At 36.3% G+C, this 26,841-nt stretch overlaps 2 protein-coding genes across 4 annotated transcripts; both read left to right on the top strand.

Moving 5' to 3' along the window:
* Positions 1 to 1,349: 1,349 nt before the first annotated feature.
* On the top strand, positions 1,350 to 9,500 carry LOC132104079 (inhibitor of growth protein 4-like). 3 transcript variants are annotated; one of them, XM_059509290.1, is made up of 8 exons: positions 1,350 to 1,410; positions 4,866 to 4,937; positions 5,102 to 5,268; positions 6,359 to 6,473; positions 6,597 to 6,711; positions 7,555 to 7,699; positions 7,846 to 7,907; positions 8,067 to 9,500. In XM_059509290.1, the coding sequence occupies exons 1-8, from the start codon at positions 1,365 to 1,367 to the stop codon at positions 8,104 to 8,106; spliced, it is 762 nt and encodes a 253-aa protein (XP_059365273.1). In that variant the 5' UTR covers positions 1,350 to 1,364; the 3' UTR covers positions 8,107 to 9,500. The 3 variants fall into 3 exon arrangements, with proteins under 3 accessions (XP_059365273.1, XP_059365274.1, XP_059365275.1); XM_059509291.1 differs by lacking the exon at positions 1,350 to 1,410 and adding an exon at positions 4,260 to 4,383; XM_059509292.1 differs by lacking the exon at positions 1,350 to 1,410 and adding an exon at positions 4,404 to 4,531.
* Positions 9,501 to 13,636: 4,136 nt separating this feature from the next.
* On the top strand, positions 13,637 to 23,089 carry LOC132104076 (non-homologous end joining factor IFFO1-like). Its single transcript, XM_059509283.1, has 9 exons — positions 13,637 to 14,879; positions 17,354 to 17,414; positions 17,548 to 17,643; positions 17,771 to 17,911; positions 18,082 to 18,242; positions 18,533 to 18,650; positions 19,223 to 19,315; positions 19,506 to 19,636; positions 22,505 to 23,089. Exons 1-9 carry the CDS (start codon positions 13,909 to 13,911, stop codon positions 22,656 to 22,658), a joined length of 1,926 nt encoding a protein of 641 aa, XP_059365266.1. The 5' UTR covers positions 13,637 to 13,908; the 3' UTR covers positions 22,659 to 23,089.
* Positions 23,090 to 26,841: the final 3,752 nt, after the last annotated feature.

Below are 26,841 nucleotides of genomic sequence, written 5' to 3'. Positions count from 1 at the left end.
AGTCAGTGTGTCTGTGAAATTGGAGAGAACAGTGTGAACCCACTCACCGGCCATTTATGTCCCCATAAATCCCTTTGTAATCGATAAAACTGGTTGTAGCATCATACAGCTGACAATGACATTGAGAAATGTCAATGTTAACAAGAGGAAAGAGCACTGATCAGAAGTTACACGCAATTCCCTGGAGTTCCCAGATCAATATCTTGAGTAATCATACGGGTCATCTCTTTTCTTTGGTTCTCTCCATTATCGCTTGACAATGCAGTGCATCTGTCTCCCCACCCAGTTCTGCCGCCCCTCCCTCGCTCTTGTTTTCCTGTTGCGCTTGCACTCTCCAAGGCATGTACAAACATCCCGATCTCTCCGACTCCCTCCCTAATTGCCTTCTCACCCCTCACGCTCAAATCAAAGAGTTTTGTACATCTATATAAAACCGTCTCATCATGTTTGCTTGTCATTGCCAGTGTGTCTGTGGAGATCCGTAGCCTTGAATATTGGCTACCCACACAAAAACTCACATGCTGTCCAGACTGTATATATGTGCACTCTCCCTGCATCAAGTGAGCAAGGTTTCTTCCATCTCTATTTTTTAAGCAAATTCTGTCATTGCATGCAGTCAGCATTGCCAGAAGAAGAACCTTTGAAGAGAAATGGAGAGGGCTAACCCAGGAGCTGTGCTTTGAATCATACTAAGGACCATGAGGCTGAGCAGCTTGAATTTATATTCAGGAGTATAAAAGAAAAGGGATGACAGGGATGGGAGGAGGAAAGAAAGGATGAAGTACTGTATGCACATTGGTGTTATATTGTTTCACATCAAATCTACAATATGTTTTCATTTCTGAAATAAACTTTTAGGTTTACGTTGAATGCCTTTGTATATCCTTAGAAACTTACACTATTAAGCACATTAACAAATTTTCTGTATAGGCAGAGATGAGCTTTATCGCCCCCCAAACTGCACAGTTTTTCACCATATATTAAGAAAGGGCCCATTATTTATGTTTAGTCATTTGGAAACTTACAAGTAAATATGTTGTTAATAATTTATATTTAAATACTAAATGTTTAAATACTAATTAATATTCAATAAGAGAGTTCTTCAAAAACATGAAAAAAATTATTTAATCTTGTTTGTGTGTATGTGAGACAGAGAGAGGTGTGAGGGGGGGTTCTTACCTACTTTACAGGGACCAAATGCACTCTATAAATGACTCTACACAAATAAATGCCTCATCTTTCTCTAATTTAAAAAGAAGGCATATACCTGACACTGAGGGAGATAAATAGAGAGGAAGAAGGAGGGAGAAGCCTCATCCTGACATCACAAAACCAACAATGGGACACTATATCATCTTTTATTTATGCACCAAACAGCTTGCCTGAAGTTACAGAAGGCTCTCTCAAAGGGTGAGTCATGCTTCTTTCTCCCTCCCTTTCTCCATAATATCTCTCATTTTCAAAGCAGCTACTGAAATCAAATTCACTTTGAGACTGGGACTTCCTATGACTCATATTTTGATTTGTGCGTGTCTGTCTGTACACATAATAACACATCATTTTAGTATAACTATATGCAGCATCTATAATTTGAAGGTAGCATGCTGATAATTAAACAACATTATTTTTGCATGCTTTTAGGCTACATTACATGCTGTTATAACTTACCACATATTGTCACACTAATTGCATAATTATAAATAGCAATGAACATGTACTGACCTCCCAATGTGCCATAGAAGGCATGATGATGGGGATAATGCTCTAAGCAATCCCCATAGCAAACTGCAGTACAGCCGCTGCAAATCTGATTTCTTCCCCATTTGCACAGTGTGAGTACATCAGACCTGCGCAGCTCTAATTCAGACAGAGAACCAGGGTCAGGCCCAGCTCTATACTGCCCTTGGCCACGATCAATAACTTCATGTTTGACCAAAGTAATTCAGCAGGGTTTTATTCACTCTGAACATTTCTTTGGCCCTCTGAGAAGGTGAATTTCCCAGAGCTCGCAGCCCTGTGCCTGTGCAAGGGCTTTATAGTTTACTTGATCTGCAAACGGGTTTGCTTGAAAGGGTCAGTTCATGTCAAGGGTTAATCCTCTGAAAATATAACCTCTGCCATGCTATCTATCTGTTTAAATATATGTTTTTTTTTGTTTGTTTGTTTGTTTGTTTGTTTGTTTGTTTTCTCAAGCCATGTATGGATTTCGGTATAAGGGCATAATAATATGATATAATATATCATATCATATATCATATATACAATGTGGGCAAAATGGTTGAATCTGTGAGTATAAAAGTAAAAACATTATAATTCAAAGAAATAAAATCTGGTCTACACTTAAAAATTTCAGTTCGTGCTGATTTTGGATTTTTTTTATTTATTTTTTTTATTAATTGCTTTTTGATTTTGCAATTTTAAAGTATTTCTCGTAAACAATATTTCACATCCCCTGATAGCTCTAAGCGGTAATAATGGTGAAAATCAAGTCACTCAAATAATATGAGTGGCATGCTTCCCCTAAATGAGCGCCATGAGCATTGTGATTATGACTCTGTCTAGGAAAGAGTGCTTGTCTTCTCCCTTCTTAATTTGCTCAAGGGAACATAAATGCTTATTAGCATTGCCACCGTAATTTCTCCTTGAGGGAGACCACTGACAACACTAAACAGAGAGTGCTCCCTTAATACTTCATATGATATGTGGGTGTTACTGAGGCAAAATTATACCAGTCACAGCTAGAGGAGACTTTGAAAGCTGCTTTATCTGACCCGACATTTATCTGCTTAGGTCGAAAAAAAAAAGTGCTTTTAAAAATTGAAAGAACAGAATAGAAATCAGCATGCAAATAACATCTTGAATCGTATTTTGCAAGTGATTATCTCGCTAGATCTTAATTATGTTCATCAACAGCAATTTTAGAAAATGATTCAGCAGTACAGAGTATTCACAGACTACATAGTCCTGAATAGCCTACATATGTGAATACAAGGCCAAGCAATTTCAAAATAAGGAGGAAGCTAGACATGCATCTCAATTAGGAAAGCAGCAGTAATTGTTCTTTTGGCAGTCCTGTAGGGTGACATATTGTGCCAGCTCTCGCTTAAGTGTGAGTATCCTCTACATACTACACAACTCAGTCTTAACTGCTATATTGTTGTCTGGCTGTAAGCTCAACTTCTGTTATGTGTTTATTGGGATAATGACTGTCCTGAGAGAGAGAGACTATTGTCCAACACTCCCTGGAGCTCAGTCTCCAGGTTTTCTTGTTAAACAGTTCAAAGTCTATTATAAAGTCTATTGCCCTCTCCTGGTGAAAAGTATAGAGTATGTGTTAGGAACAGCTGTATAGCTTCAGATAAAGAACAGATGACATTAATTATATGTTAAATAAACAAATCTCATTTGTTTATTTAGATGATGCTGATAAGTTAATGAAGAAAACTAAAACAATCAGGTGATTTTGAAAAATGTGGGGGAAATTTTTTGATTTGCACCCTATGATGAGAGGTCCTATGTGACATAAAAAAAAAACATTGTCCTAAGCCCGGTAAATTTGGTGACTCTTCTGATGTAGGCTACACTTTAGTTCAACACTTAATACCACAGCAGGGTAAGATGGGGAAAAGAAAAGGGCTTCCCTTAAGAATGATGTGCAATTACTTTTAAACTGTAACCTATTTAGATACATTTGCTATTTTTTAATGTCATGTTCTAAAATACTACATAAAAACAGGATGAATAATTGAATAACCAATGACAGACAAAATGGAATCCCCAATGTCAAAAATGGACACTGAAAGATTTCACTCAATTAGACTAGGTTTTAATGAATAGTGAAGAAGTCTGAAATGTACATCTGAATTAAATTACTAAATAATAACCCCATGAATTACAATAAATGTTATTATATTTCAGTGCCAATTCTGTGGAGAATCTTAGCCCAAGGGTCTAATTTGATCTTTTCACTTTAAAATAATTGTCAACAAATTCCTCTTATATAATGTCAGACCACTATTTTCCTAAGATTCATTCAATTACTTAACAGATGTTTATATTCAGAATAAATAAATAAGAATATAGCCATTCATCAAATGTGAAACAAAAACAAAATCCTACAGTTTGTTCCTAATTTTTTACTACTACACTCATTGTGCTATTTGCCATTGCACATATCTCTGAACATCCAGAGAGGAGTTTTATTATTCTGTTTTAACATACTTTCAAAGTACAGATAGAGGACATGAAAGAGTTCAGGTGACACCCCCCACTCATGACCCCTCCCCATCAAAGCTACCCCAGAACTTCCGGCGAAACCGGAAGAAGCTTTGTTTGTGTTTGTCAAAATGGCGGCTGGAATGTATCTAGAGCACTACTTGGACAGTAAGGCTGTTATCTTTGTTTCGATATACATCCCCAATAACAAACCTCTTCCGCGTTCAAATTGTCCGGCATGTCTACACGTTTCACATGCACTTACGGTTTACAATTAAACGGTCGCTGAACGACACAAAACAGCGCTAATAAAGACGTCAGTACGACCATTGGGCTCTGAATCTAACTGGAAATGTAAAGAGTGTTATGAAGTGAACGATGGCTTTGTAGTTTTGTTTGGTTGGAGCGGCACAAATAAACGTGAATGTAATACAGAATATAATACTATTGCCATTAAAATAATGAAATATTTAAAATGAATACCTGGCGTTATTAAAGCGCAAGGTTTCAATAAAGTCGAGCTAGCTTGCGCTCGTACAGATGGAGATTGTTTACTGTAGTGCTGGTTTTCTATTGCGCACAGACTTATGGGTCTGTTTCTGGCCTTGGTCATAGTGTTAGATTATTTATTTGTCACTCTATCTCTTTAGGCATAGAGAATCTGCCTTTTGAACTGCAGAGGAACTTCCAGCTGATGCGAGATCTGGACCAGAGGACAGAGGGTGAGTCTAAACTGTAGAGGGCCAATGCAGTGCAGAGTTTGGCTCCAACCCTGATCAAAGACATCAATTAACATTTTTACGTTTATTTTTAATGTCTGCTTGTTTGGGGTAGTAAATGGGTGTTCGGAAGTGGTTGGTTGTTTGCATCTTACTTCTTTCTGTAGATCTTAAAGGGCAGATTGATTCTCTGGCTCGTGAATACACAGCCAACACTCGGACGTTGTCCTCTGAACAGAAGCTCTCGCTGTTAAGACAGATCCAGCAGTCTTATGGGAAGTGTAAAGAGTTTGGAGATGACAAGGTCCAGCTTGCAATGCAAACTTATGAGATGGTTAGTGTGAATTTGCATCTGCTCCTTACAAATTAGCTTCTATAACTACTGCAGATTCTGTTGATGTATAACTTTCAAATGAAGAAGTGAAGAGATTAATACTATACTACAAATAGTATAAAATATTTTATACTACAAATAGTGTAAAAATATTATGAAGCATAGCTATTATGAACTTTGTTAATAATAAGAAAGTTTCTTGAGCAGTATATTAGAATGATTTCAGAAAGATCATGTAATGCAAAAAAATTCTGCTTTGCCAGCACAAAAACACACACACACACACACATATATATATATATATATATATATATATATATATATATATATATATATATATATATATATATATATATGATATGTGTGTGTATATATATATATATATATATATGTATGTGTGTGTGTGTATATATATATATATATATATATATATATATATATATATATATATATATTAGTAATATAAAATACAAATTTTGAATTGTAATAATATTTCTGAATATTAACGATTTTGCTCTAAACGATGCAGTCTTGGTGAGCAAATGAGATTTCAATCAAAAGCATATTCGCAGTTCAAGCATATAATTAGTATTATATGTGACCCTGGAGCACAAAACCAGTCTTAAATTGCTGGGGTATATTTTTAGTAATGGCCAAAATAAAAAAAAAAGGGTTCAAAATTATTGATTTTTCTTTTATGCCAAAAATCATTAGGATATTAAGTACAGATCCTTTTCCATGAAGAAATTTTGTACATTTCCCACCATAAGTATATCAAAACTTAATTTTTGATTAATAATATGCATTGCTAAGAATTCATTTGGACAAATTTAAAGGCGATTTTTCTCAATATTTTGATTTTTTTTTGTACCCTCATATACAATAAACCATACATCAATGGAAAGCTTCGATTCAGCTTTCAGAGTATGTATAAATCTCAATTTCGAAAAATTGACACTTAAGACTGGTTTTGTGGTCCAGGGTCACATATGTTAAATACATTGTAAAATATTTATTTGTAATGTACATTTAGTTGCTTTATAACTAAGTTACTACAGTGGGTCACACTTCATTTATTTCATGCATTTAGGTGGACAAGCATATCCGAAGGTTGGATACAGACCTGGCTCGCTTTGAGGCCGACCTCAAGGAGAAACAGATAGAAAGCACAGATTATGACTCTACCTCCAGCAAGGGCAACAAGAGTGAGAGTTGTGCTTTTGATAGCTTCTTATGACTATTAGTGCTGTTTTGGCACATGTACATCTCTTATGTGGATCTCTAGACATACAACCCTGTCTCTGATAATCCTTTATTGTTTTTTGAAGGTGACCATCGAGGACCCAAGAAGAAGGAGGTGACTCGCACTAGGTCGAAGGTGAAGAACTCTGACGATGACTGCAGCTCAAAGAGCGGACAGAAGAAGGTCAAACTCACACAAAGGTGAGAATCACACACATTTTCTATTAGAATTCTCTTTTTGTTCGTAAAGTGTGTCTTTTTTGTGCTGCTTGTGGCACCAGAATTACAATAATAGCTGGTTTGTCTTTGTAATTCAACTTTTCAGCTTTGTATTCCTCATACATATAAACTACTGTTCAAATGGTTTGATAAGAATGCATTAAGTTGGTCAAAAGTGACAGTAAAGTCGGGACAAAATTTTTCTATTTCAAATAAATGTTCTTCTGTTGAACTTTCTATATAAATGTTTCTTGATCTGCAAATCAGCATATTAGAATGATTTCTGAAGGATCACGTGACACTGAAGACTGGAGTTATGATGCTGAAAATTCAGCTTTCTATCACAGGAATACATTACTTTTTCTAAAATATATTAAAATTGTTTCATATATTTAAAGTTGTTTCATAATATGACTGTTTTAATGTGTTTTTCTGATCAAATAAATGCAGCCTTGGTGATCATAAGAGACTTATTTCAAAAATAGATTTTTTAAATCTTTGTGTGCCACAGGCAGCTTAAGTTCTGTTTTATTTTTCATCTTTTAGTAGAGATTTCTTTAGGCTGTAAACACAGTGTGTTTGTGATGTTGAATAGATTTCCAAGTAGAGGGGAAATGGAGCCTCCCAGCATGTACATAAATATTTGAGAAGTTGTTTTGAAATAAAATTTTAATCTTTAGAAAAACCAAATGGTTAGTTGTTTGCCCTACAGTCCGGGACACGTCATTGCTTTTCGCCTTTCTAACCATTTCTGTCAATAAAAGAGGCAAAATGCCCCAAAATAAAAATAAATGCATTCCGAGATCGAATCAAATTTTCTTCCAGCTCTGAGTTTCCAGCACCGACGGTGAACTTTGGGAACGTACACCCCTCGGATGTGTTGGATATGCCAGTGGACCCCAATGAGCCCACCTATTGCCTCTGCCATCAGGTTTCATACGGAGAGATGATTGGCTGTGACAATACAGACGTGAGTCTCCTTTCTCATTTAATGCAGTTAATTGAGGTTAAGTATCTAGTCATATGCTGTAAACTCCATTCCCAGACTGCAGCAGTGTATTACAGAAGATTCCTGTACATTTATATTCAGTGCTTTGTGTGTTTCTCTTTCTTTAGTGTTCTATTGAGTGGTTCCACTTTGCCTGTGTGGGTCTGACCACCAAGCCCAGGGGGAAATGGTTAGTAGTCATGTGATTTTTGCCCTTGAAACTGATGCAAGTCAATGCTGTTGGACATCAGTGCAGAAATAGAACATTTAGTCTGGACTAGCTCCCTAAATATAGCAATAGAGAATTTGGGTTTTAGTGAATATGCATCTGTCTTTCCGTCTACATCAGGTACTGCCCAAGATGTTCACAGGAGCGGAAGAAAAAATGAACATGCAGAACAAGAGAATTCACAGAGAGGGAGGTAAAGGCAGGCGCAAGGGCCCTCCATAGACACTAATATAGATCCACTCTCTACTTAATCTGGTGCTTGTCGTCCTCTTTTCCATCTTCACATCCCTCTCTCAGCCAGACAGTAAGAAGGGATGATGGGTGAAGATGAAGGAGGTGTAGTTTTTAATTTATGTGCTCAGTAATGAAGATGACTTTTGTTATGGAGTATTTTTTTGGTTCTGCATTTTTTTTTATATATAAATTCTTATATTTTCAATTTGGTTATTTGGATTTTCTTTTTTACAACTCATTTTAAACACACGCACTCGGCAGTCAGGGAGCATATCAGGAGATCTCACCGTTCTTTCTTACACTTGTGAATCCAGGTGGTCTCAGACTGGATAATTGATGTCAGTATCCTTCTCAGACGGGATCATTTCCTGCTAAATCTCATTTTTGCCTTTTAACAGACAAAAAGTTGAACAGGTCCCAGATCAAACTTGAAACTGATCCCGTATCTAACTTTTCTAATTTCAATGTTCACAAAAGGGCAAATTATCAACTTACCTCACCAAACCTGAGATGTTTATTTGACAAACCAGCAATTTTGAAAAAATAGCTGCTCAATAGGATTATTTAACTAGATTTTTACACCTGCTCAACCTTTCCACTCACTCTCTTTGTCTTACATTCACAAATCCTGCACTTGGAAGACCACCACTTCACTTCAGGTCCATTCCATAGCTGTAGATTTCAATGCATTGACATTATTTGGTGCTTATGGTCACACACTACTTGGATCGTATTAAATCGTTGTATAATCCAGACTGTTAAAAGCATTATCTCAGCATGTAACATTATTCAGTTGAATTGCTCTGACACCTGGTCATTAAATGCATTTGGTGTTTTCTTTTGTATGAATTAACTCTAGTATTGCTGTGAGCTCAGCAACAGGGTTCTTTGCGACTGGATTTGGGTGCTTATGAATATATTAAAGTAATGTGTATGGTTTGGTTAAATGTGTGAAATAACACAGCATCGCTTACAATTGTTCTCCGTCATTGTGCTAAAGCAGTTTGATACATTTTGCGAGATGTTGGAATCAAATGTGTTGATATCAACTTGTATTTAAGGTCCAGTTGTTTTAATAAAATAATTACAGGTATGTCAGACAGTGCAAACGGTTTTAAAACCTGGTGCTACACAGTGATTGTTGCCAGTTCTAAATGATTCTGATGTCTGGTGTACGATGAAGGGATTGTGGCATGTGTTTTTTGCCTTTGTCATGTTGCTTTGTGATTTGATTGTTCCAGATATTAAGTACTTTACTAATGTCAGATATTGGGTCTGGTGTCTTCCATGCTCATTGAACAATGCCTGATTCTGAAAGCATCATTGTGTCTGTTGGTCATTATTTCATTCATTCTGGCATTTTTGAATGCTGTTGTCAGAAAAGTGTCATGAACATAGTGTAAAATATTTAAAAGAATCTCAGAATGAGAAATATCATTATTATTAATAATATAATAAATTAAAAATAAATAAATATATGGAACTCAAAATTGATAAGCTGAAAAGGTGTGGAGGAAAACTGTATAATTATTTATATATTTATAAATAATATATAATGAAAATCATCGACAACGATTCTCATTATCGATTAGTCTGGTCTGCCCACAGCGCACTTACAACTGCAGCCAGGTGTATTGCAGCACTGAATAACGCATTTCTATGGACAAAATGCATCCAAAAATATCGGAGGAAACAGAATGAGCTCCTGCAGAAAAAGTACGTGATCCAGGCTGCCCAAAACATGATAAATTTTTATTTTAAGCTTCAAGCTGATGCATCAGCGTAATAATTGCCTGCCAGTCGCTTTTACAGATGTGTGCGTCCACGGCGCAAAAAAAACTTTTAGTTAACGGTCATATCCTTATCTGTAAATTTCACAAATTCACGCAAGCCTTTCATTTTTGCATAAAGGCCCTCCCTAACAGTGCGTTAAGTTGCAATCTTTATCAAGTAGGGAACAGCGGCGGGAGCGCGCTTTAAACAGACAAAACACAAGAGAGGAGAGGGAGATGATATTCAGTGCGAAAACACTAATTGTGCTGAAATATCTGTTGTTGAACATTTATATTTAGGTTTAAAAGGCAACATGCAATGCAAGTAGTTTATGAGAGTCTGAACTGTGAAGTTACATAGTGTTTTTTTTATTAAGATACCCAGTTAGTCAAAAAGTAGGCTACATAAACAATGCCAGCAAGCATGCGAGCTGTTATCAAAGGCAAAGGAGGCCGTTTTTGTTATTATGTGAATAAATACAATTTAGTTGTTTCAGTTTATCTCTCCAAAAATTACAATAATATTTTTAGAATGCTTCAGAATCAATACTTTAGAATAATTTTTAACAGATTCCTTATATGTATATATATTAATTTTTTCTTCTTCTTATGTCAGGTGGTCTAATAAATTAAGCACTGTATGTTTTCATAGCATTCAGTTGGTACATTTGTTTTATGGACATTGGGCAGAATGTGGAATAATGTGTTTTTGTCATTAAAAAAATTTAATAAAGAAAACTGGGATTTTAACTAATTAACCGAAAAAATAATCAGCCAACTAATCGTTTATCAAAATAATCGTTAATTGCAGCCCTATACTTATATATTTATCATTACTCCAGTCCAGTCTTCAGAGTCACATGATCCTTAAGAAATCATTCAAATATTCTGAAAGGTATGATGGCATAGCCACTGAATTATTTAAAAGGCATTGCACTGAAAAGTCCACGACAGTGTCATACTGCATTGCAGTTCTCATTCAAACCACTGGAAGCACCCTATCACTTGTAAGAGATCCACTTTGTGTAATGCTGCAGTGATGCTGCAGTGATGCTGCCCTATACACCTTATGGTCCTGATGCTGGTTAAGTTCCTTGATTGTAATTGGACTTAATTGTAATTTTTTTTTAATATCAAATACTATTGAAAGTAATATATAAATATGTTCCTACATTTGGAAACAGCGCATGACAGCATGAACAGCGAGAATGCACCTGCACTGACATACACATGGGTGTGGCTGCCTTACAGCATCATCAGTTCTCACTGCCGTCTAGTGACACTGAAGGGAATTGCGTTATAATTATTAACTGCAAAAGTCTGGGTGTACTCTTTTAAACCGTGTCACTTTAACTAAAAGTATATGAATTAAATGATTTCTGTATGTTCACAGGTAAAGTTATGTACTTCCATCTCGTTTTTATAAACGTGCTGCATGCATTAGACACGTTGATCTTCGATGAGGAAGTGTGCTGGACTGAGCTTCTCATTGAGATGCCAGGTGCAGAGCATCTTTTTAGCCACATGGGGACTGCCACGGCTTTGGGCAAAGTCATCTCAGACCTCAGTGAGTATATGGGCACCTGGGATGGAATTAGTACAATTTAATGGAAGTGCTTATCTTCATAGTAATGTTTATGACTGCACTTTACTCCTGTATATCAGATAGATCCATTAGTGATGGCAAAGCTCAATTTTCAGAAATCAGATCCTTCAAAAAAACATTTATTATGAATGTTGAAAACATTTGTGCTGCTTAATATTTTTTCTGGTATTCAAATGTCTGGTGTAAGTAAGCTTTTTTTTCTTATGAAAAAAAAGAAAAACAGTAAAGACATTTACAATGCTACAAAAGATTTCAATTTCAAATAAATGCTGTTTATTGAACTCTCTGTTTATAAAAGAATCATGAAAATTATGATTAATTATTGAACACTAATTATAAGTGATAACAATTGAGCAGCAAATCAGCATATAAGAATGATTTCTGAAGGATCATGTGACACTGAAGACTGCAGTAATGATGCTGAAAATTCAGCTTTATCATCACAGGAATAAATTACATTTTAAATATATTAAAAAGGTAAACAGTTATTTTAAATTATAATAATATTTCACAATATTGTATATTGCCAGTAGTCTAAATAGATGTGTTACATCCACTGAATCATGCTGTAGTTACAGAAATTCATTTATGTTTTATGTATGGATAGATACAGTTGAAAATGTACTCTGAGCAACCAACAGACATAATTGTCTTGTGATCGCATTCGGCAAGTGCTATTCACTTTCCATTATAATGATTATACATGTTTAACTTCTAATTGTTTCTTTAAATATAATCTGACTCTTGGTATTTCATATCTCAGAGCCTTATGTGTCTTGTCACGGAGCTGCCAGTGGACTTGCAAAAGCCTTTAATCATCCCTTCATCTCCCGTCTTTTAATCTCAGCTCACTTTCCACAGCATGTCATTATGTGTAGGACTAGTGATGAGTCACTGTGGACAGTCACTCTATCTACTTATTTTCTATCACAAGAGCACACTGAAGACAGTAACTTCATTATTTTGATTTGTCCAAGGGCAAAAAGTATGGCTTTCAGTAACTTGATTGTCATAATACTGCTTTTATTTACTGCACGAGCTCTCTTTACACTAAGATGAGTGTGAGGAGGAGGTTAAAGAAGGTAAGAAAACCAGTGGTTGCTCAATCTGGAGCACTAAGAGAATTCCCAGTGGGCCAATTCACATGTAAACTGTGCCCCCAATAAATTGAAAAAAAAAAATGTATTACATGTGTTTCATATCTAAAGCTGAACAAGGCCAACTGACTTAGTTGGCTAAATTAGTTAGAAAGGAACTGTATGAATGTAGCTTTATTGTCTGGATACTAATAATTAACGTGACGTGAGACATACTGTAAAAATATAACTTTCTCACTGCAATAAAAACATGTGGCTTATACACAAGACCATGTAGTCTTGGTTTAAATTATAATAAAGATTTAGATAGATTAAACAATGTTTATAGCTTTACCTTTGCCTTGTCACAAACAGAGTTTCCGTTTTAAACTATGAAAATCCATTCTGAAAGTAATTTCTCTCAAGCATTAATGTATAGCCTACAAAAAAAAATTAACTGTATTTTAAAACAATTAGAATAGTACATTTATACATTTTCTGCATTTCGAACGTGTAGCCTATACAAATGAAGAAACCTTTATATTTTATTATCTAAATGTCATATGTAAATTTCCCACCAAAAAGGTTATGATTTTTAAAATTAAAACGTAAAAATTAAACGTTGCTTTGACTAAATGTAGAAACGTGCGATTCATTTAGTATTATTTAGATGTACAAAAAATTTTAGTAATAATATTATTACTGTTCCGATTTCGTGATTTGCATCACGCTGCTGTTGCCAATTACAGCCAGTGACGTAAAGGTACACCTTCACTACCGTAAATCCCAAAAATACAAAAGCACATTCAAAATGCTGCTCTTGAATTTTGCACACCAAAATATAACGTAACGCAATACCTGGCGTTAGATGTCTTATTTCACAGCATCGATTAAACAAGACACGTTGAAGTCTGCTAAAATAAACACGCGGCGGTGACGCGCACGTTCGATGCGCTTCTACTAACCAATCACGGTATGAAGGAGCCGCAGTTGCTCCTCTCATGTTTATCTCTGCTCTGGAGCTTGGCTGTTCCGCTACGAAGACACAATCTTCTCTAAGAAGATAAACAACGTCTGGTTAGGCACGGTTATAGCAAATGGCATGCAAATACGCGTAACGCGTCTTGTGTTAGATTGTAGTCTGTCGTAGTTATAATCAAAGGCTTGTGTTTGATCGGATTCATTCATTTTGTCCAACTGAATCGGACAAGTGTTACTTCATTTAATTCACTTCAGAGGATTGGCTTCAAAGACACGCAGTTAAATCAGTGTTCATGCCGGACTTTGAGCATTTCAGATTTTCCTACTCCAGAATGAATCCTGTATTGGGGGAGAACGTGTATCCGTTCCAGCAGAACCAGGTGACGGGCTTCGTGGACTCCGCGTCTTCGGGCCACTGGACCGATCCAGCGGGCCTGTTCTTAAGCGAGCACACGAGTGGCATCGGGCAGGATGGGCTGGACCTAGGGGCTTTACCCCCTCCGGGAACACCGTATCTGCACCTGGGTAACTATCTCCACCGTGTGTCTCCACCTCCTCCCGCCGCCGCGGCCCTGCGTAACGACCTGGGGTCCAACATCAGCGTCCTCAAAACTCTAAATTTGCGCTTCCGCTGCTTTTTAGCCAAAGTACATGAACTGGAACGCAGGAATAAAGTATTGGAAAAGCAACTGCAACAGGCATTGGATGAGAGCGCGGAGTGTGTGGAAAATAAGAAGCCTTTAACGCGAGATGTTGGAGTGCAAACCGGCTTCATTGGATTGATTCCTGTCAGGCCCGACTTGATACCCCTCCAGAACGCGAACGATACCGCGTATCTGTCCGGAGCCTTGCTGTCACCGACTCTCAATAAAACCATCCTCCCTCTCCAGTCCAGTAACAGGACACCAGTAGAAAGCCTGAACCCATCCAATCTGACGGACTCTAACTCTAATCTTACTCCAAATTTCCCCATCAGCCCGATTGATCCTGCTCCAAAAACATTCAGTAATATTAACGGAAAGTATGTCAATACCGGTATCGGCTGTACCAGCAACCTTCCACCCAGATTTCATCCTGGCACTGTGTGGTCGTACAATCCGAGGTTCAGCAGCGGGCGTGAGACGCGGGTCTCGGGGTCAGGTGGGTTGTCATGGGTTCCTCCAAAAGGAGTGGGTGTCCAGATCGACACAATCACCCCAGAGATTCGGGCCCTGTACAATGTGCTGGCCAAGGTAAAGAGGGAGAGAGACGAATACAAACGGAGGTCAGTATGAGCGCAATGTGATGTTCTTGTAAATGGATCTATAGAGCTTCAAAGGGCAACTTTTACGCACACCTTTACGCAGCATATTGCGCGCTACGCAGTTTCTGTAATAGCCCTTTTTGTCAGGCTGTGATCTATCTATCTATCTATCTATCTGTCTGTCTGTCTATTAATTAGGAGAAAATGTTCTTTGATATAAATAATTTCCCCTAATTTAAAGATAACTTTGTTTAAAAAATAATTTTAGTATTTAATAATAGATTTAAAATTTATTTAAACTAAAGTGTATTTTTAAATGACATTTCCCCCCAAAATTTTAGGAGTGTTGAAATGTAAATGTAAATGTAGAACTTCTGTATTTCAGATTTTAAAATTATTTTATCTCTTTTTATTATGATCTGAGAGAACCTTTGTTAGGTGTCATTAAAATATGTTTAGAGGAATTTAATTCACAATTTGTTCATTTAACCATTAGTTAAGATATTGTATTATTGTATAAGTTTTTCAGTTTCTTTCTCTTTTTCTCTCAAAAAACTGAAAATCCTTATTACCATCATGCCATTACCATAACACAAAATATTAATATCAATGATACATTATATGTCAAAGTCTGTTAATAAAGACCAGTGAATCCTGACATTATGCTCTTAGCAGCTTTTCAGTTATCTTAAATATCAATACATCATCCAGTACAGCGTGCATCCTCGGGTTTTCCCTCTGTGAGGTCAGATCACAGCTTAATAATAGTGTTTTGTGATAGCTCTAACAGGGCCTAGCTTATTCAAGTCTATGGCCCTCATAAAATATCAATTACAGTTGATGCACTTAATGCAAATACATTTAACATTTAGTAAAAATTTTATGAAGAAGTGAAGCAGAAGAAGTGTTTTTGAAGTCTGTTTGGGCTGGTTCTAACTCAGCATTTCAATCCTTTTTCAGTTGACATTTTTGAGGCAGTATGACGTAGCCTTTAAATAGAATTTCACTTTGTACTTATTAAATAAAAAAATGCACTTCATAACAAGTCTCAATTTCAGGGCCTTTTTTGCCTTTATGGGGGTATATTATTTTATACATGACATATAATGTCATGCTTGGATTAGATTATTTTGTTATTTTTAACAGCATTTTTGCCCTAAGCCCCCATAACAAACAAATTTGAATCTAGTAAAACAGTACTAGTAGTAATAGTAAATATAGTGGTTTTAATTGCATTCAGTAGTTAAAGCCAGACTGTTTCATTTTGTTCATTTTGGAGCTTTATTAAATATACTTTTCTCCCCTTATTTCAAATATTGTAAGCTTGAAATGAATTTCTTTTTTGTCTTTTGTTATTATAATTGTTTTGGTTAACTATGTCATATTATTTAATGAGTAATAATAATGTAATGCAGTAATATTTTACCATGAATAATTCCAATTGGTATTAAATGACACTTTCAGCATGGTTTCAGAAGAATTAATGACTAATGAGTGAAATAGCTCAAAGTTGTTATATTAATACCCTATATAACCCCTTCTCTCGGTGACTCTCTCATCTCTCCTTATATTTCATTCCAACTTCAGCCGCCTCCCCTCTGCGCCTCAGCATCTGCAATGCAGTGGTGAACTGAGTGCTGCTACTGCCAGGAGCCCACTAGAGAATAATTCAGCAATCTCTCTCTTACCTCCCTTTTAGCCTTAACCAGCTGCCAAAGCCACTGAATCCCAGCCAAAATAGCACTTTTTATGTCTACAGTCAGGTTTATTTCTGAAAAAAAAAAAAACCTTGGTTGGATGTTTTTCTGTAATATTTTGTCTTTGTTTTAGTTGTATATGTGCAATCTAGTGGCATCTGGTTTCTGAAATCGCTTATTCAGCTGTTTGTATATTCATTGGCGTGTCAAGAAGAAGGTTATTTGGATACTATCTGAGTGTTACACTAACATAAATCAAGTGCTCTAACACCTGCAGTGATACTGCAGTAATGGCCTAAAATGGAAGGAACGTGTATGTCAACAGTTCTGCACTTCCTGTCTGGCTGTAGTGGGCATCCCCTATGCGTACAGTCCAGTGACATAATACGTAATGCTTTCTGCAAAAAAAAAAAGATGATTTCCTTTGAGTAGAGTAGTATCAGCCCAAAGTGTAGGGTCATGTTACATGAGAGATTCTATTTTTAGCTGAGATTCACTCGCTCTTAGCTAGTGGTCGTATTTCTGTGGCACAAAAATTACACATTTCACTTTTAAAAGTATTTTTCAAGAATGATAAATATAAAAATATAATGCTATTTATTTATTTATTTATTTATTTACTTACTTATTTATGACATTATTATAAGTAATTCATTCATTACAGTCTGTTTTTGAATATATATACAATAGTAAACCTCATTGAATGGACATCAAAATACATATGGCATTTTCCCTGATTAAGGTAAAAAAAAAAAAAAAAGTTTGATGTTTGGCCAATTCTGGTTTTAATTATTTTAGATGGGAAGATGAATACACAATGCGAGTGGATCTACAGGAGAAGGTTGCAGAGCTTGAAGAGGTAAAACCAAATCAATTTTCTATTTAAATTGATTAAAATAAGACTCTGATTAATTTAAGATTTTTTCCACTGTCTACACTTACTGCATCTGATGGTACGTGTGTGTGTGTGTGTGTGTGTGTGTGTGTTTCAGGACCTGCAGGAAAGTGAGGTGTGTCAGGATGAACTTACTCTGAGGGTTAAGCAGCTTAAAGCAGAGCTGGTTCTGTTCAAAGGCCTCATGAGCAATGTGAGCACAAAAAAAAGTCCAGTCAAATGGTGTCCCACAAATGTCTCAGCAGAGTAATTGATCCTCTTTATCTATCCGCTCCATTTCAGTTTGTCTCATTCTGGCTTTCACATCCTCACTTCTTTAGAATCACTCGGATTTGGACAGTAAAATCCAGGAGAAGGCCATGAAAGTGGACATGGATATCTGTCGCAGGATTGACATCACGGCTCGACTGTGTGATGTAGCCCAACAGAGAAATTGCGAAGACATGATTCAAATCTTCCAGGTTTGTCTTTCATCATCATTATTTGCATTTGCAGTTACAAGAAATACATTAGATACAGGGGCACCTTATTTTCTGTGTTTTTATTCCTTCATACTTTTTTCATATGTTAATTAGGCTCGTGTGACACCAAAGACTATATATTCTATGTTTTTAAAATGACTTTTTTCTAGCAAGTAGCCACACCTCCATCAACCTTGAGCCGCCGTCCACGAAAACAAGCGTCACAGACATTCAGGGGGAATGAGAGTGATGAACCAGTAAGCATCTCTGAAAGTGAGGAGAGCGGGAATAAGGAGATCAATGAGGAGATGCAGAGGATGCTTAACCAATTGTAAGTGGCACCATTGAACGTCAGAAATTTCAGTGAATGCTGTGAAATAATGAGTCCTGTTAATCAGTTTTACTCAAACATAATGAATTACTTCTCAATTAGCAAGAAGATATGAACATCAACTAAATAAATAGTACTTCTAATGAAAAGAAATAGTCTACTACAATCATAGAGCTGATATATTCTGGTTTGTGTTGTTATTTTGAGAATCACACACTTAATTGGATTTGAATACAGACAGTTTAAAATAATTTAATAAAGATAAATTAGTGTTTATTCTTATGCCACAGGCGTGAGTGTGAGTTTGATGATGACTGCGACAGTCTTGCGTGGGAAGAGACGGAGGAAACTCTGTTACTCTGGGAAGATTTTCCAGGATGCACCTTCAGTGTTGAGAACCAAGGAGAGGTATGTTTGTCTTAATTGATTTCAGCTCCACTGATGGACTTTGGAAATTAAATTGGCATGATAAATTTATGTATGAAATGCATCCAGCTACAGCTGGGGGAATAAAACAAACAAACATGAACGTACAAATATAAAATTAAAGTTGACATTCACTTATTGTTTATTCAAATCAAGTCTCATAAACTGTATACATTTTTAAAATGTTTTTCATTGATTTCAGAAAAATAACTATGGTATTGTAGTAAAAATCTTTATCTTTTGGTGTTGCTGCAACTTAAAAACTTTTTTTTTTTTTGCTTTATTTTTGTACTTTTACTTTGTTTTCACATGGTAGACCTATTACAGTTTGGTGGGTTTGTTTGTTCATCAGTTTTGCTATAAAAAGAAAACGGAGGAGGATAAAAGGAGAAAAGTAGGATAAAAACACGGAGTTGGCATTTTAACAACTTTTTCTTCTAGATGTCTCTCTCTCTCGCTCTCTCTCTCTCTCTCTCTCTCTCTCTCTCTCTGTAAAATATTTCCATTATGTAGAGAAAGAACTTTCTTTTGATAATTCACACTGTCTCACACAGCAGGAGGAGTCCATAGAGAAAGTGATAAAGGACACAGAGTCCCTTTTCAAGTCCCGTGAACAGGAATATCAAGACACCATTGACCAAATTGAGGTAAAACGTTTTTGCTCGTGCCCAAACATCTACATGAAAGTGTTTTATACTCTGCCAAACTCATAACACCATTTTATCAAGCAAGGCGAACAACGTAGAGAGGTTTCTTGATAATATCGCATTATCTTTTAAAGGATGCCTTTTAAAGTGACTTTTTGTTACTTAAAGTTTGTGTTGTGTTTGTATGTAGTTGGAGTTGGCAACTGCTAAGTCGGATATGAACAGGCATTTGCATGAGTATATGGAGATGTGCAGCATGAAAAGAGGCCTGGATGTTCAGATGGAGACCTGCAGACGATTAATCACTCAGAGTGGAGACAGGTACACACACACACACACACAGACTTTGAAAAGAGACTAATCATGATAGTCATTAATGGGCTGTTTTCTCCAAAGATGCGTTGCTTTTCATCAGAAACTCATTCCTGACCAGATCCCGACATAGATCTGCACATGCTTTTGGCAAATGTAATGTAATAACATTTGTGTTGTTGTTATGAGTATGAATCAGAATCAGGAAATAGAAAAGTAAAAAGGAAATTGCAATATACAAATTTAAGAAAAACACAATATCCAAATAGACAATACTTGTGTGTACAGGTGTATTATGTACAAATGCAAGAAAATGTGAATAAGAAGTATAGTGTGGTAAATAAATAAAAGTATAAATAGTGTTGATTTTTACATGTTTATTGGCAAATTAACTGTTCATTAGATGGATTGCCTAAGGGAAGAATCTGTTCTTATGCCTAGCTGTTCTAGTGCCCAGGACTCTGTAGCATTGACCTGACGGCAGCAGTTCAACGAGGAAGTGGGCTGGAAGTGAGGGGTGCAGAATGATTTTGCCAGCTCTTTTACTCACTCTGGATGAGTTCAGTTCTTGGAGAGTGGGGAGGGTTGTATGAGTGATTCGCTCAGCAGTCCCGACTATTCGCTGTAGTCTTCTGAGGTCAGTTTTGGTAGCTGAGCTGAACCAGACAGTTATAGAAGTGCAGAGGACAGATTTAGTGACTCCAGAGTAGGACTGTGTGAGCAGCTCCTGTTGCAGGTTGCACTTCCTCAGCCGGCGAAGGAAGTACTGCCACAGCTGGGCCTTTTTTACAATGGAGTCTATGTGGAACTCCCACCTCAGGTCCGGAGAGATGGTAGTGCCCAGGAATTTGAATGACTCCACTGCAGCCACAGGGCTGTTAGTGATGGTGAGTGGTGAGAGAGCAGGGGGATTTCTCCTGAAGTCCACTATCATTTTCACTGTTTTGAGCATGTTCAGCTCCAGGTTGTTAAGATTGCACCAGATAGCCAGCTCTTTAACCTGTCTGCCTGTAAGCAAACTCGTCACTACCCTGTATGAGTGTGGTGTCATCTGCAAACTTCAGGAGCTTGACAGAGGGATCCTTTGCAGTGCAGTTGTTGGTGTAGAGGGAAAAGAGCAGTGGGGAGAGAACACATCCCTGTGGGGCACCAGTGCTGATGGTACAGGTGCTGGATGAGAATTTACCCATCCTCAATAGCTGCTGCCTGTCTGTCAGGAAGCTGTTGATCCACTGACAGATGGAGGTGGGCACAGAGACCTGGGTTAATTTGGACTGGAGGAGGTTTGGGATGATAGTGTTGAAGGCTGTGCTGAAATCCACAAACAGGATTCTCACATAAGTCCCTGGTTTGTCCAGATGTTGTAGGGTGTAATGCAGTCCTATGTTGACTCCATCATCCACAGACCTCTTTGCTCAGTAAACAAACTGGAAGGGTCCAGTAATGGCGCTTTTCCACTGCATGGTACGGCACAGCACGGGTTGGTTTTGGGGGGTTTTCCACTGCGTACAGTATCTGGTACCTGGTATTTATTTAAGTGCCACCTCGGCTGAGGTTCCAAGCGAGCTGTGCCATTACCAAAATGTGACTTGTAAACCCTGCTTATCATGGATTGGCCAGAGAGAAATGTCACTACCTGCATGACTGAACTTGCGACATGAGACACTAGACCAGCTAGATTAAATCACCCCAGCCTACGAGGATCGAACACAACTTTTTTTGAATGAACCCAACGGTTTCAAACAAGCACACTGCATTTTGTTTGGTTGCCATCAGCCTCTTTTGAAAGAAAACTCCATTTTGCAGTTAAAAACATTCACATGTCGAGAATAAAGTTGTTAACTGACAAGCTGCGCAAATCTATGTTCATTATCACAATTGATTTGCGCAGCTTGTCAGTTAACAACGGCTCTGTGTAGTAACAGCTGCTCTATGTGAAATCACACACCTGATGGAATTTACCGCTGATTAGAGAACCGGCTTTCCTGACGAGATGCGCATTAATTATCGGAGGATATTTATCGCACACCCATATTTGTCAGTGTGTTATTGGCCTGTTAAACAAGATTCTGTCCCCATTCTTGTAAGCATCTTCTTTGGCCTGACAGAGCTGTCTGTCATTGTTGTTAGTTAAATGAGTCCTGGTAGGGATGTACATATCCATACAGAAAGTAGTGTATGAAGTTACAGTCTCTGTGAGCTCATACAGATTGTTGAACAGTAGCTTCAAAAAAATATCCCATCAGTTCAGTCGAAGCAGGCTTGTAAACATTGCTCTGCTTTTTTAGTCTATCTCTTCAACTGATTTTAGTTTCTGCCTGTAGATTGGTATATGACAGTTTTCTCAAACTCAGTTCCTGGAGGGCCACAGCTCTGCAGAGTTTAGCTCCAACCAGCTCCAAATCACACCTGCTTGGAAGTTTCTAGTAATCCTGAAGACCTTGATTAGCTTGATCAGGTGTGTTTGATTAGAGTTGGAGCAAAACTTTGCAGAGCTGTGGCCCTCCAGGAATTGAGTTTAAGACCAATGGTATATGATGAACCAGACAGAGATATCAGAGAGCCCCAAAACTGCCTGTGGGACAGAGTGATATGCATACTTTATTGTGGTGTAACAGTGGTCTAGTATATTACCATCTCTGGGAGGACATGTAACTCTCATTAATTACAAAAAACTGTGCAAAAAATGGTTCATAAAGATTTTAAATTAGCTGTAGAAAAAATGGTGTGAAAGATGACATACTAGTTTCTTCTGAATGTTTATTTTGACCTCCTCACTCCTTGTTGCTTTACTGTGGAGGGTGAGCCATATACGCATTTATTTCTGAATGGAACACACCCACTGTTGTCACTCAATACATCTCCCTTCTTTCACAGAAAATCCCCTCTTCTCATTTCGGTTGCTGTGGAGGAGGGAGAGAATGCGGAGGAGAGGAAAAAAGCAACTGCGGCAAACTCTGACAGCACTGAACCGTATTGTGACATGCAGATGAACTCCGCTGTCCCAGACCACACATGGAAAAAGGCTTAAGAGCATTTATGTCCCTCCAGCACCACAGAAATAGCTGCAATTATAAAAATGGTAGTGATAATTTCTTAAAAGAGACTGTGATGCTGCAGCAAGACTACACAGTAAACGGGTTATAGTTTCCTTCTGAAAGGCAAGTAACCTTGTGTAGTTTCACTAGTGCCCTCTATTGGAATGCACCATTAATGGTCCCCCCAAAAAATAAAAAAAATTCCACTTCCAGCATGTAGCACCATATTAATTCTGGCCAAAAATATGAGGGCGGATGTGATATCACTCTTTCTACATTATGTAATTTTATTTACAGGTTATTTGTATGCAGATAAACACCAGGGTCATTTGTGTTATGTAGTACCATTTGAACTGTAATTTGTCATTTAAGGAAGATATTTAAATGAGGACTTAATAAAACTTCACTTAATTTTTTTACTTAACTGAACTTTATTATTTACACAGTGTCAAGAAAATTAACAAGATACAGAGCTGAAATGGAGAATTGAGAGTTAGCTTACATTAAATTATTTTTTAATAATAATTTTGATTCATTATACCAATTCCAACAAGATTGAATGTTTAAATAAAATTGGGGTGGTTTTGGTGCAGTGGATAAGACACATGCCTTTGGTATATATAGCAATTGTAAGTCGCTTTGAATAAAAGCGTCAGCTAAATATGTAAATATAAATAAGACAAAGCAACTAATACACAAAATAAAATCATAGAATACCTAATTGCTAATATTTGCTAATATTTTGTGCTTTTGTTTTAAAAATGATGTCATTTCCTGGAGAATGATGTCATAAATTAACTGGCAAAAACATGTTTTGTTTGCAACATTCTGAATGAAGAAAGAGAAAGAAAAAAATAAAGAAATAATTACCATTTTATCATTGTAGATGTTTTACTTAAAATTATATATGAAACTATATATGAATTTTACTAATAAACCTAAAAAGACATACATACATAGTATAGCATAATATGAATCACAAGTTCTTATATTATTATATTATCATATTATTAACTTGTTTCAATGAATCACAACAGTAGGGTTTTTTAACTTTGGATGCTCAAATAATAAAAGCAAGTTATTAATTTCTGAACAAGCACTTAGCATTTTATGTATCAGCTACCAGCGATGCCAGCAATATGATAAGTGATATTTAAAAAGGTCTGCAGTCAACATTTTGCAGCTCTGAGTGGAGATAATTTTGGGACCAGTATTTAGTGCTCAACATGAAGTGCACTCTGAAGTGTGTGGGTGTCTGCTTTCATTTTGTTATATATTCTGTGATTTTATTTAAATTGTTTGCCGCGGGTGAAGGCCAAATGACTAATTATTGGCCTTGATATTTGTGTTTCTTGGCTGAAGATGTCTAAATCTTTAGTGATGTGTCATTACGCACTGTAAACTGCCCTTGATCGCTTAGCCTCAGCCAAAGTCTTTAGCCAGTTAGTTGCATTAGCATTAGTCAAAAACAGATGCTCAAGTGAATTTTATTAGATTCACTCTGTAAGGGCCAGGGTTACAAAAACAGTTTACAAATATCATTCTTAAAGTGCATCTGGCTCAAAAAAACAAAACTGAAATGACAAATGACATCAGTGTATGCCTAAATAAAAGCCAAAACAAATTGGTTAGTTAGGTCAAAAAAGTCTGAGTCATTATGCACTTATCCATAAGTGATGGCTGAACATGTTACGTGCTGCTGAGGGCAGTGTATTCCACTTATTTATCCATTTATTTTGTTTTTCTTTGTTTAATTAATTATTTATTTGACTAAAGAGGGTTCCCAATGTCAAATTCACAATTTTAGCCAAAACAATTTACGCTGTTAGAGTCAGAAACAGAAATAGCAGTTAGATTCAGTTTAAACTGAAGGAATATAATATGCATTCACTTTAAAAACATCCCAACAAATCACTCATTGACACAACTTTACATTCATAAATCTAATTATGAGTTAGTATGCTGGGTATTTCTGTATTTTGTTTGCATACCCCCCCCCCCCTATATTTATCAATTTATGAATGCCTTACTGATAATTACTTGCAAAACAAACTGTAATGCAAAAGCTCAACTAACATATTTGTATATCAAGGTGCTTGAGGGATTTTTAATGTGAAATTTATGGTTTTGAAAGTTTATTGTATTTATACTTTCAGACACTTGCTGTGGCATTTACAGGCACACGTCTGCTTTAAAACCTTCATGATATTGCTAATAATGTCTGTCTGCTTAAATCTTATCAGCAGCAGCATGTAGTTGTAAGATATTTTCTTGTAGATGTAAACCATGGAAACAGTGGAGCTGCTTCTGTGATTATTCAGTCATAGCGTACAGTAGATTACCATGCCAACTCATGCAGCAGTGTAGCTTTGGTTACCATAAATGAAAGCGGGTCTGTGTGAACAGAAGTCATATTCAGCCATTTATTACAATCTAAAGTCACAGGCTCACATTATCCAAAGTCTTAGTTTGTAATATGAAGTGGTTAATCTAAAAAGGAGAAATATAAATGAAATGAATGTTTAAAATAAATATTTATCGGTGTGCTATGAATAGTATGTAAATGAGGGACATTTTCTAATTGTGAGGCAACATTAGAAAAGGGCTTCTAAACTGCTTGAATGTTTTCGTGCAATTGACTACTATTTATTAAAAATATGAATTTGTTCTGATTCTAGATATCCGATATCTAGATCAATGAAACTTGTAAAGATGGTGTCAAATAGGAAAATGTAGAACTGTGTAAAGATATCAAGATGAACAAGCTGAAAATAAATTATTTTAGTGAAAACATTGCTTATTCTTGGATCTTTGTATGAAGTACTCTAACTTATTATTAATTAACCCACTGTATTAGGGTGAAGAATTTGTATTTGTAGTTTACATATTTTTCGAGCAGTGATGGCAGTGCCTGAACTGATTTTACTGCCATTTTTGATGTATTATTATTTTACACACATTATTATTCTCATTAATTTATATTATTAAATATTTGTACTTTAAGTGAACTGCTACACATTTTAAATGGTGACCAATTACACCAGTTGCTTTATTTTTTAATGTTTTTAAAATAATTTTGTTATGTTCAATAATGCTGAATTGTTTTTATTATAAAAAGTTAATTATTATTACAATTTAAAACAACTGATCTCTATTTGAATATATTTTTAATTGTATTTTATTCATGTGATTTCAGCTATTACTCCAGTCTTCAGTGTCGAATGATTCTACAGAAATCATTATAATATGCTGATTTGCTGCTCAATAAATATTTCTTATTAACATTAAGTTTATACAGTTCCATTGATGCATAATATTTTAGTTTTTAACCTGAAATCCTAATGTTCATGGACATATCAGTTAACTTCCAAATATATATATATAATATATATATAATTTTTTTTTAATGCTTTCTTCAAAACATTCTCTTTGCAGCATATGTATGTTTTACAGAATCATATATCTAGAAATTAGACCTTCACCTAAACTATATAAGACATATAATTTTATGACAAAATGATTAATCTGGCTATACTGAGGAAAAAAAACAGCTCTTCGTTGATTGTCACAGAATCTGTTTCCAAGTAATTAAATTTGTTGATTATGTGAGTCACAGTTTTGCCAATAGTGGCCAGCTCTTCAGCCATAGTTTGGGCACAGGGCTGAATATTTCTCTCTGATTGCTGATGTGAGCTCAGCAGTCATAACAAGATGCTGTTACCACAGCGACCGAACTGTCTGTAGCACTTTGCTGAGCTTTGTTATTGGCTGCACTGCTTCCGTTTGCTGAATTTGCAGCCAAAACTACACTAATGCTAACCTTAATGTTTACCTAAAGAGCTTCTACCATTTAGTCTGAATTATTTAGGCAAATTGCATTTAAGAAAAACACATCAGAAGGATTTGCATAAACAACATGCACAAATGAATAACATTGCACATTCCCTTGAAAGCTGTGGAGTGTTTAACTGATGTACAGATTATATTTTATGCAAGCAGAAAGCTTCAAGCCATCACTTCTGAGATGATGGTGGTCTGTTCAAATGCATAGGCTACACCCATTTTTTTGAGCCTCTCCTCCTTTCTACAGTTAAAATACAAGGCCTGTGAGGGGCTGAAAGTGTAGCTACAGTAGCTATGCTCGACCACCGCAGTGCTGTCCCGTTAACGTTACCG

Source organism: Carassius carassius, chromosome 25 (genome assembly GCF_963082965.1).
Source record: "Carassius carassius chromosome 25, fCarCar2.1, whole genome shotgun sequence".
Taxonomy (NCBI): Eukaryota; Metazoa; Chordata; class Actinopteri; order Cypriniformes; family Cyprinidae; genus Carassius; species Carassius carassius.
The sequence above is the reverse complement of the archived record's forward strand: the minus strand, read 5'-3'. Positions and strand labels throughout refer to the sequence as shown.

Excerpts from the sequence above, each read along its gene's own strand:
- LOC132104079 (XM_059509290.1), top strand. The coding sequence starts at position 1,365 with ATGCACCAAACAGCTTGCCTGAAGTTACAGAAGGCTCTCTCAAAGG. Across the intron at positions 5,269-6,358 it reads CAATGCAAACTTATGAGATG|GTGGACAAGCATATCCGAAG; the intron begins GTTAGTGTGAAT and ends TCATGCATTTAG. Across the intron at positions 7,700-7,845 it reads TTGGCTGTGACAATACAGAC|TGTTCTATTGAGTGGTTCCA; the intron begins GTGAGTCTCCTT and ends CTCTTTCTTTAG.
- LOC132104076 (XM_059509283.1), top strand. The coding sequence starts at position 13,909 with ATGCCGGACTTTGAGCATTTCAGATTTTCCTACTCCAGAATGAATCCT. Across the intron at positions 17,644-17,770 it reads TCAAAGGCCTCATGAGCAAT|AATCACTCGGATTTGGACAG; the intron begins GTGAGCACAAAA and ends TCACTTCTTTAG. Across the intron at positions 19,637-22,504 it reads ATCACTCAGAGTGGAGACAG|AAAATCCCCTCTTCTCATTT; the intron begins GTACACACACAC and ends CTTCTTTCACAG.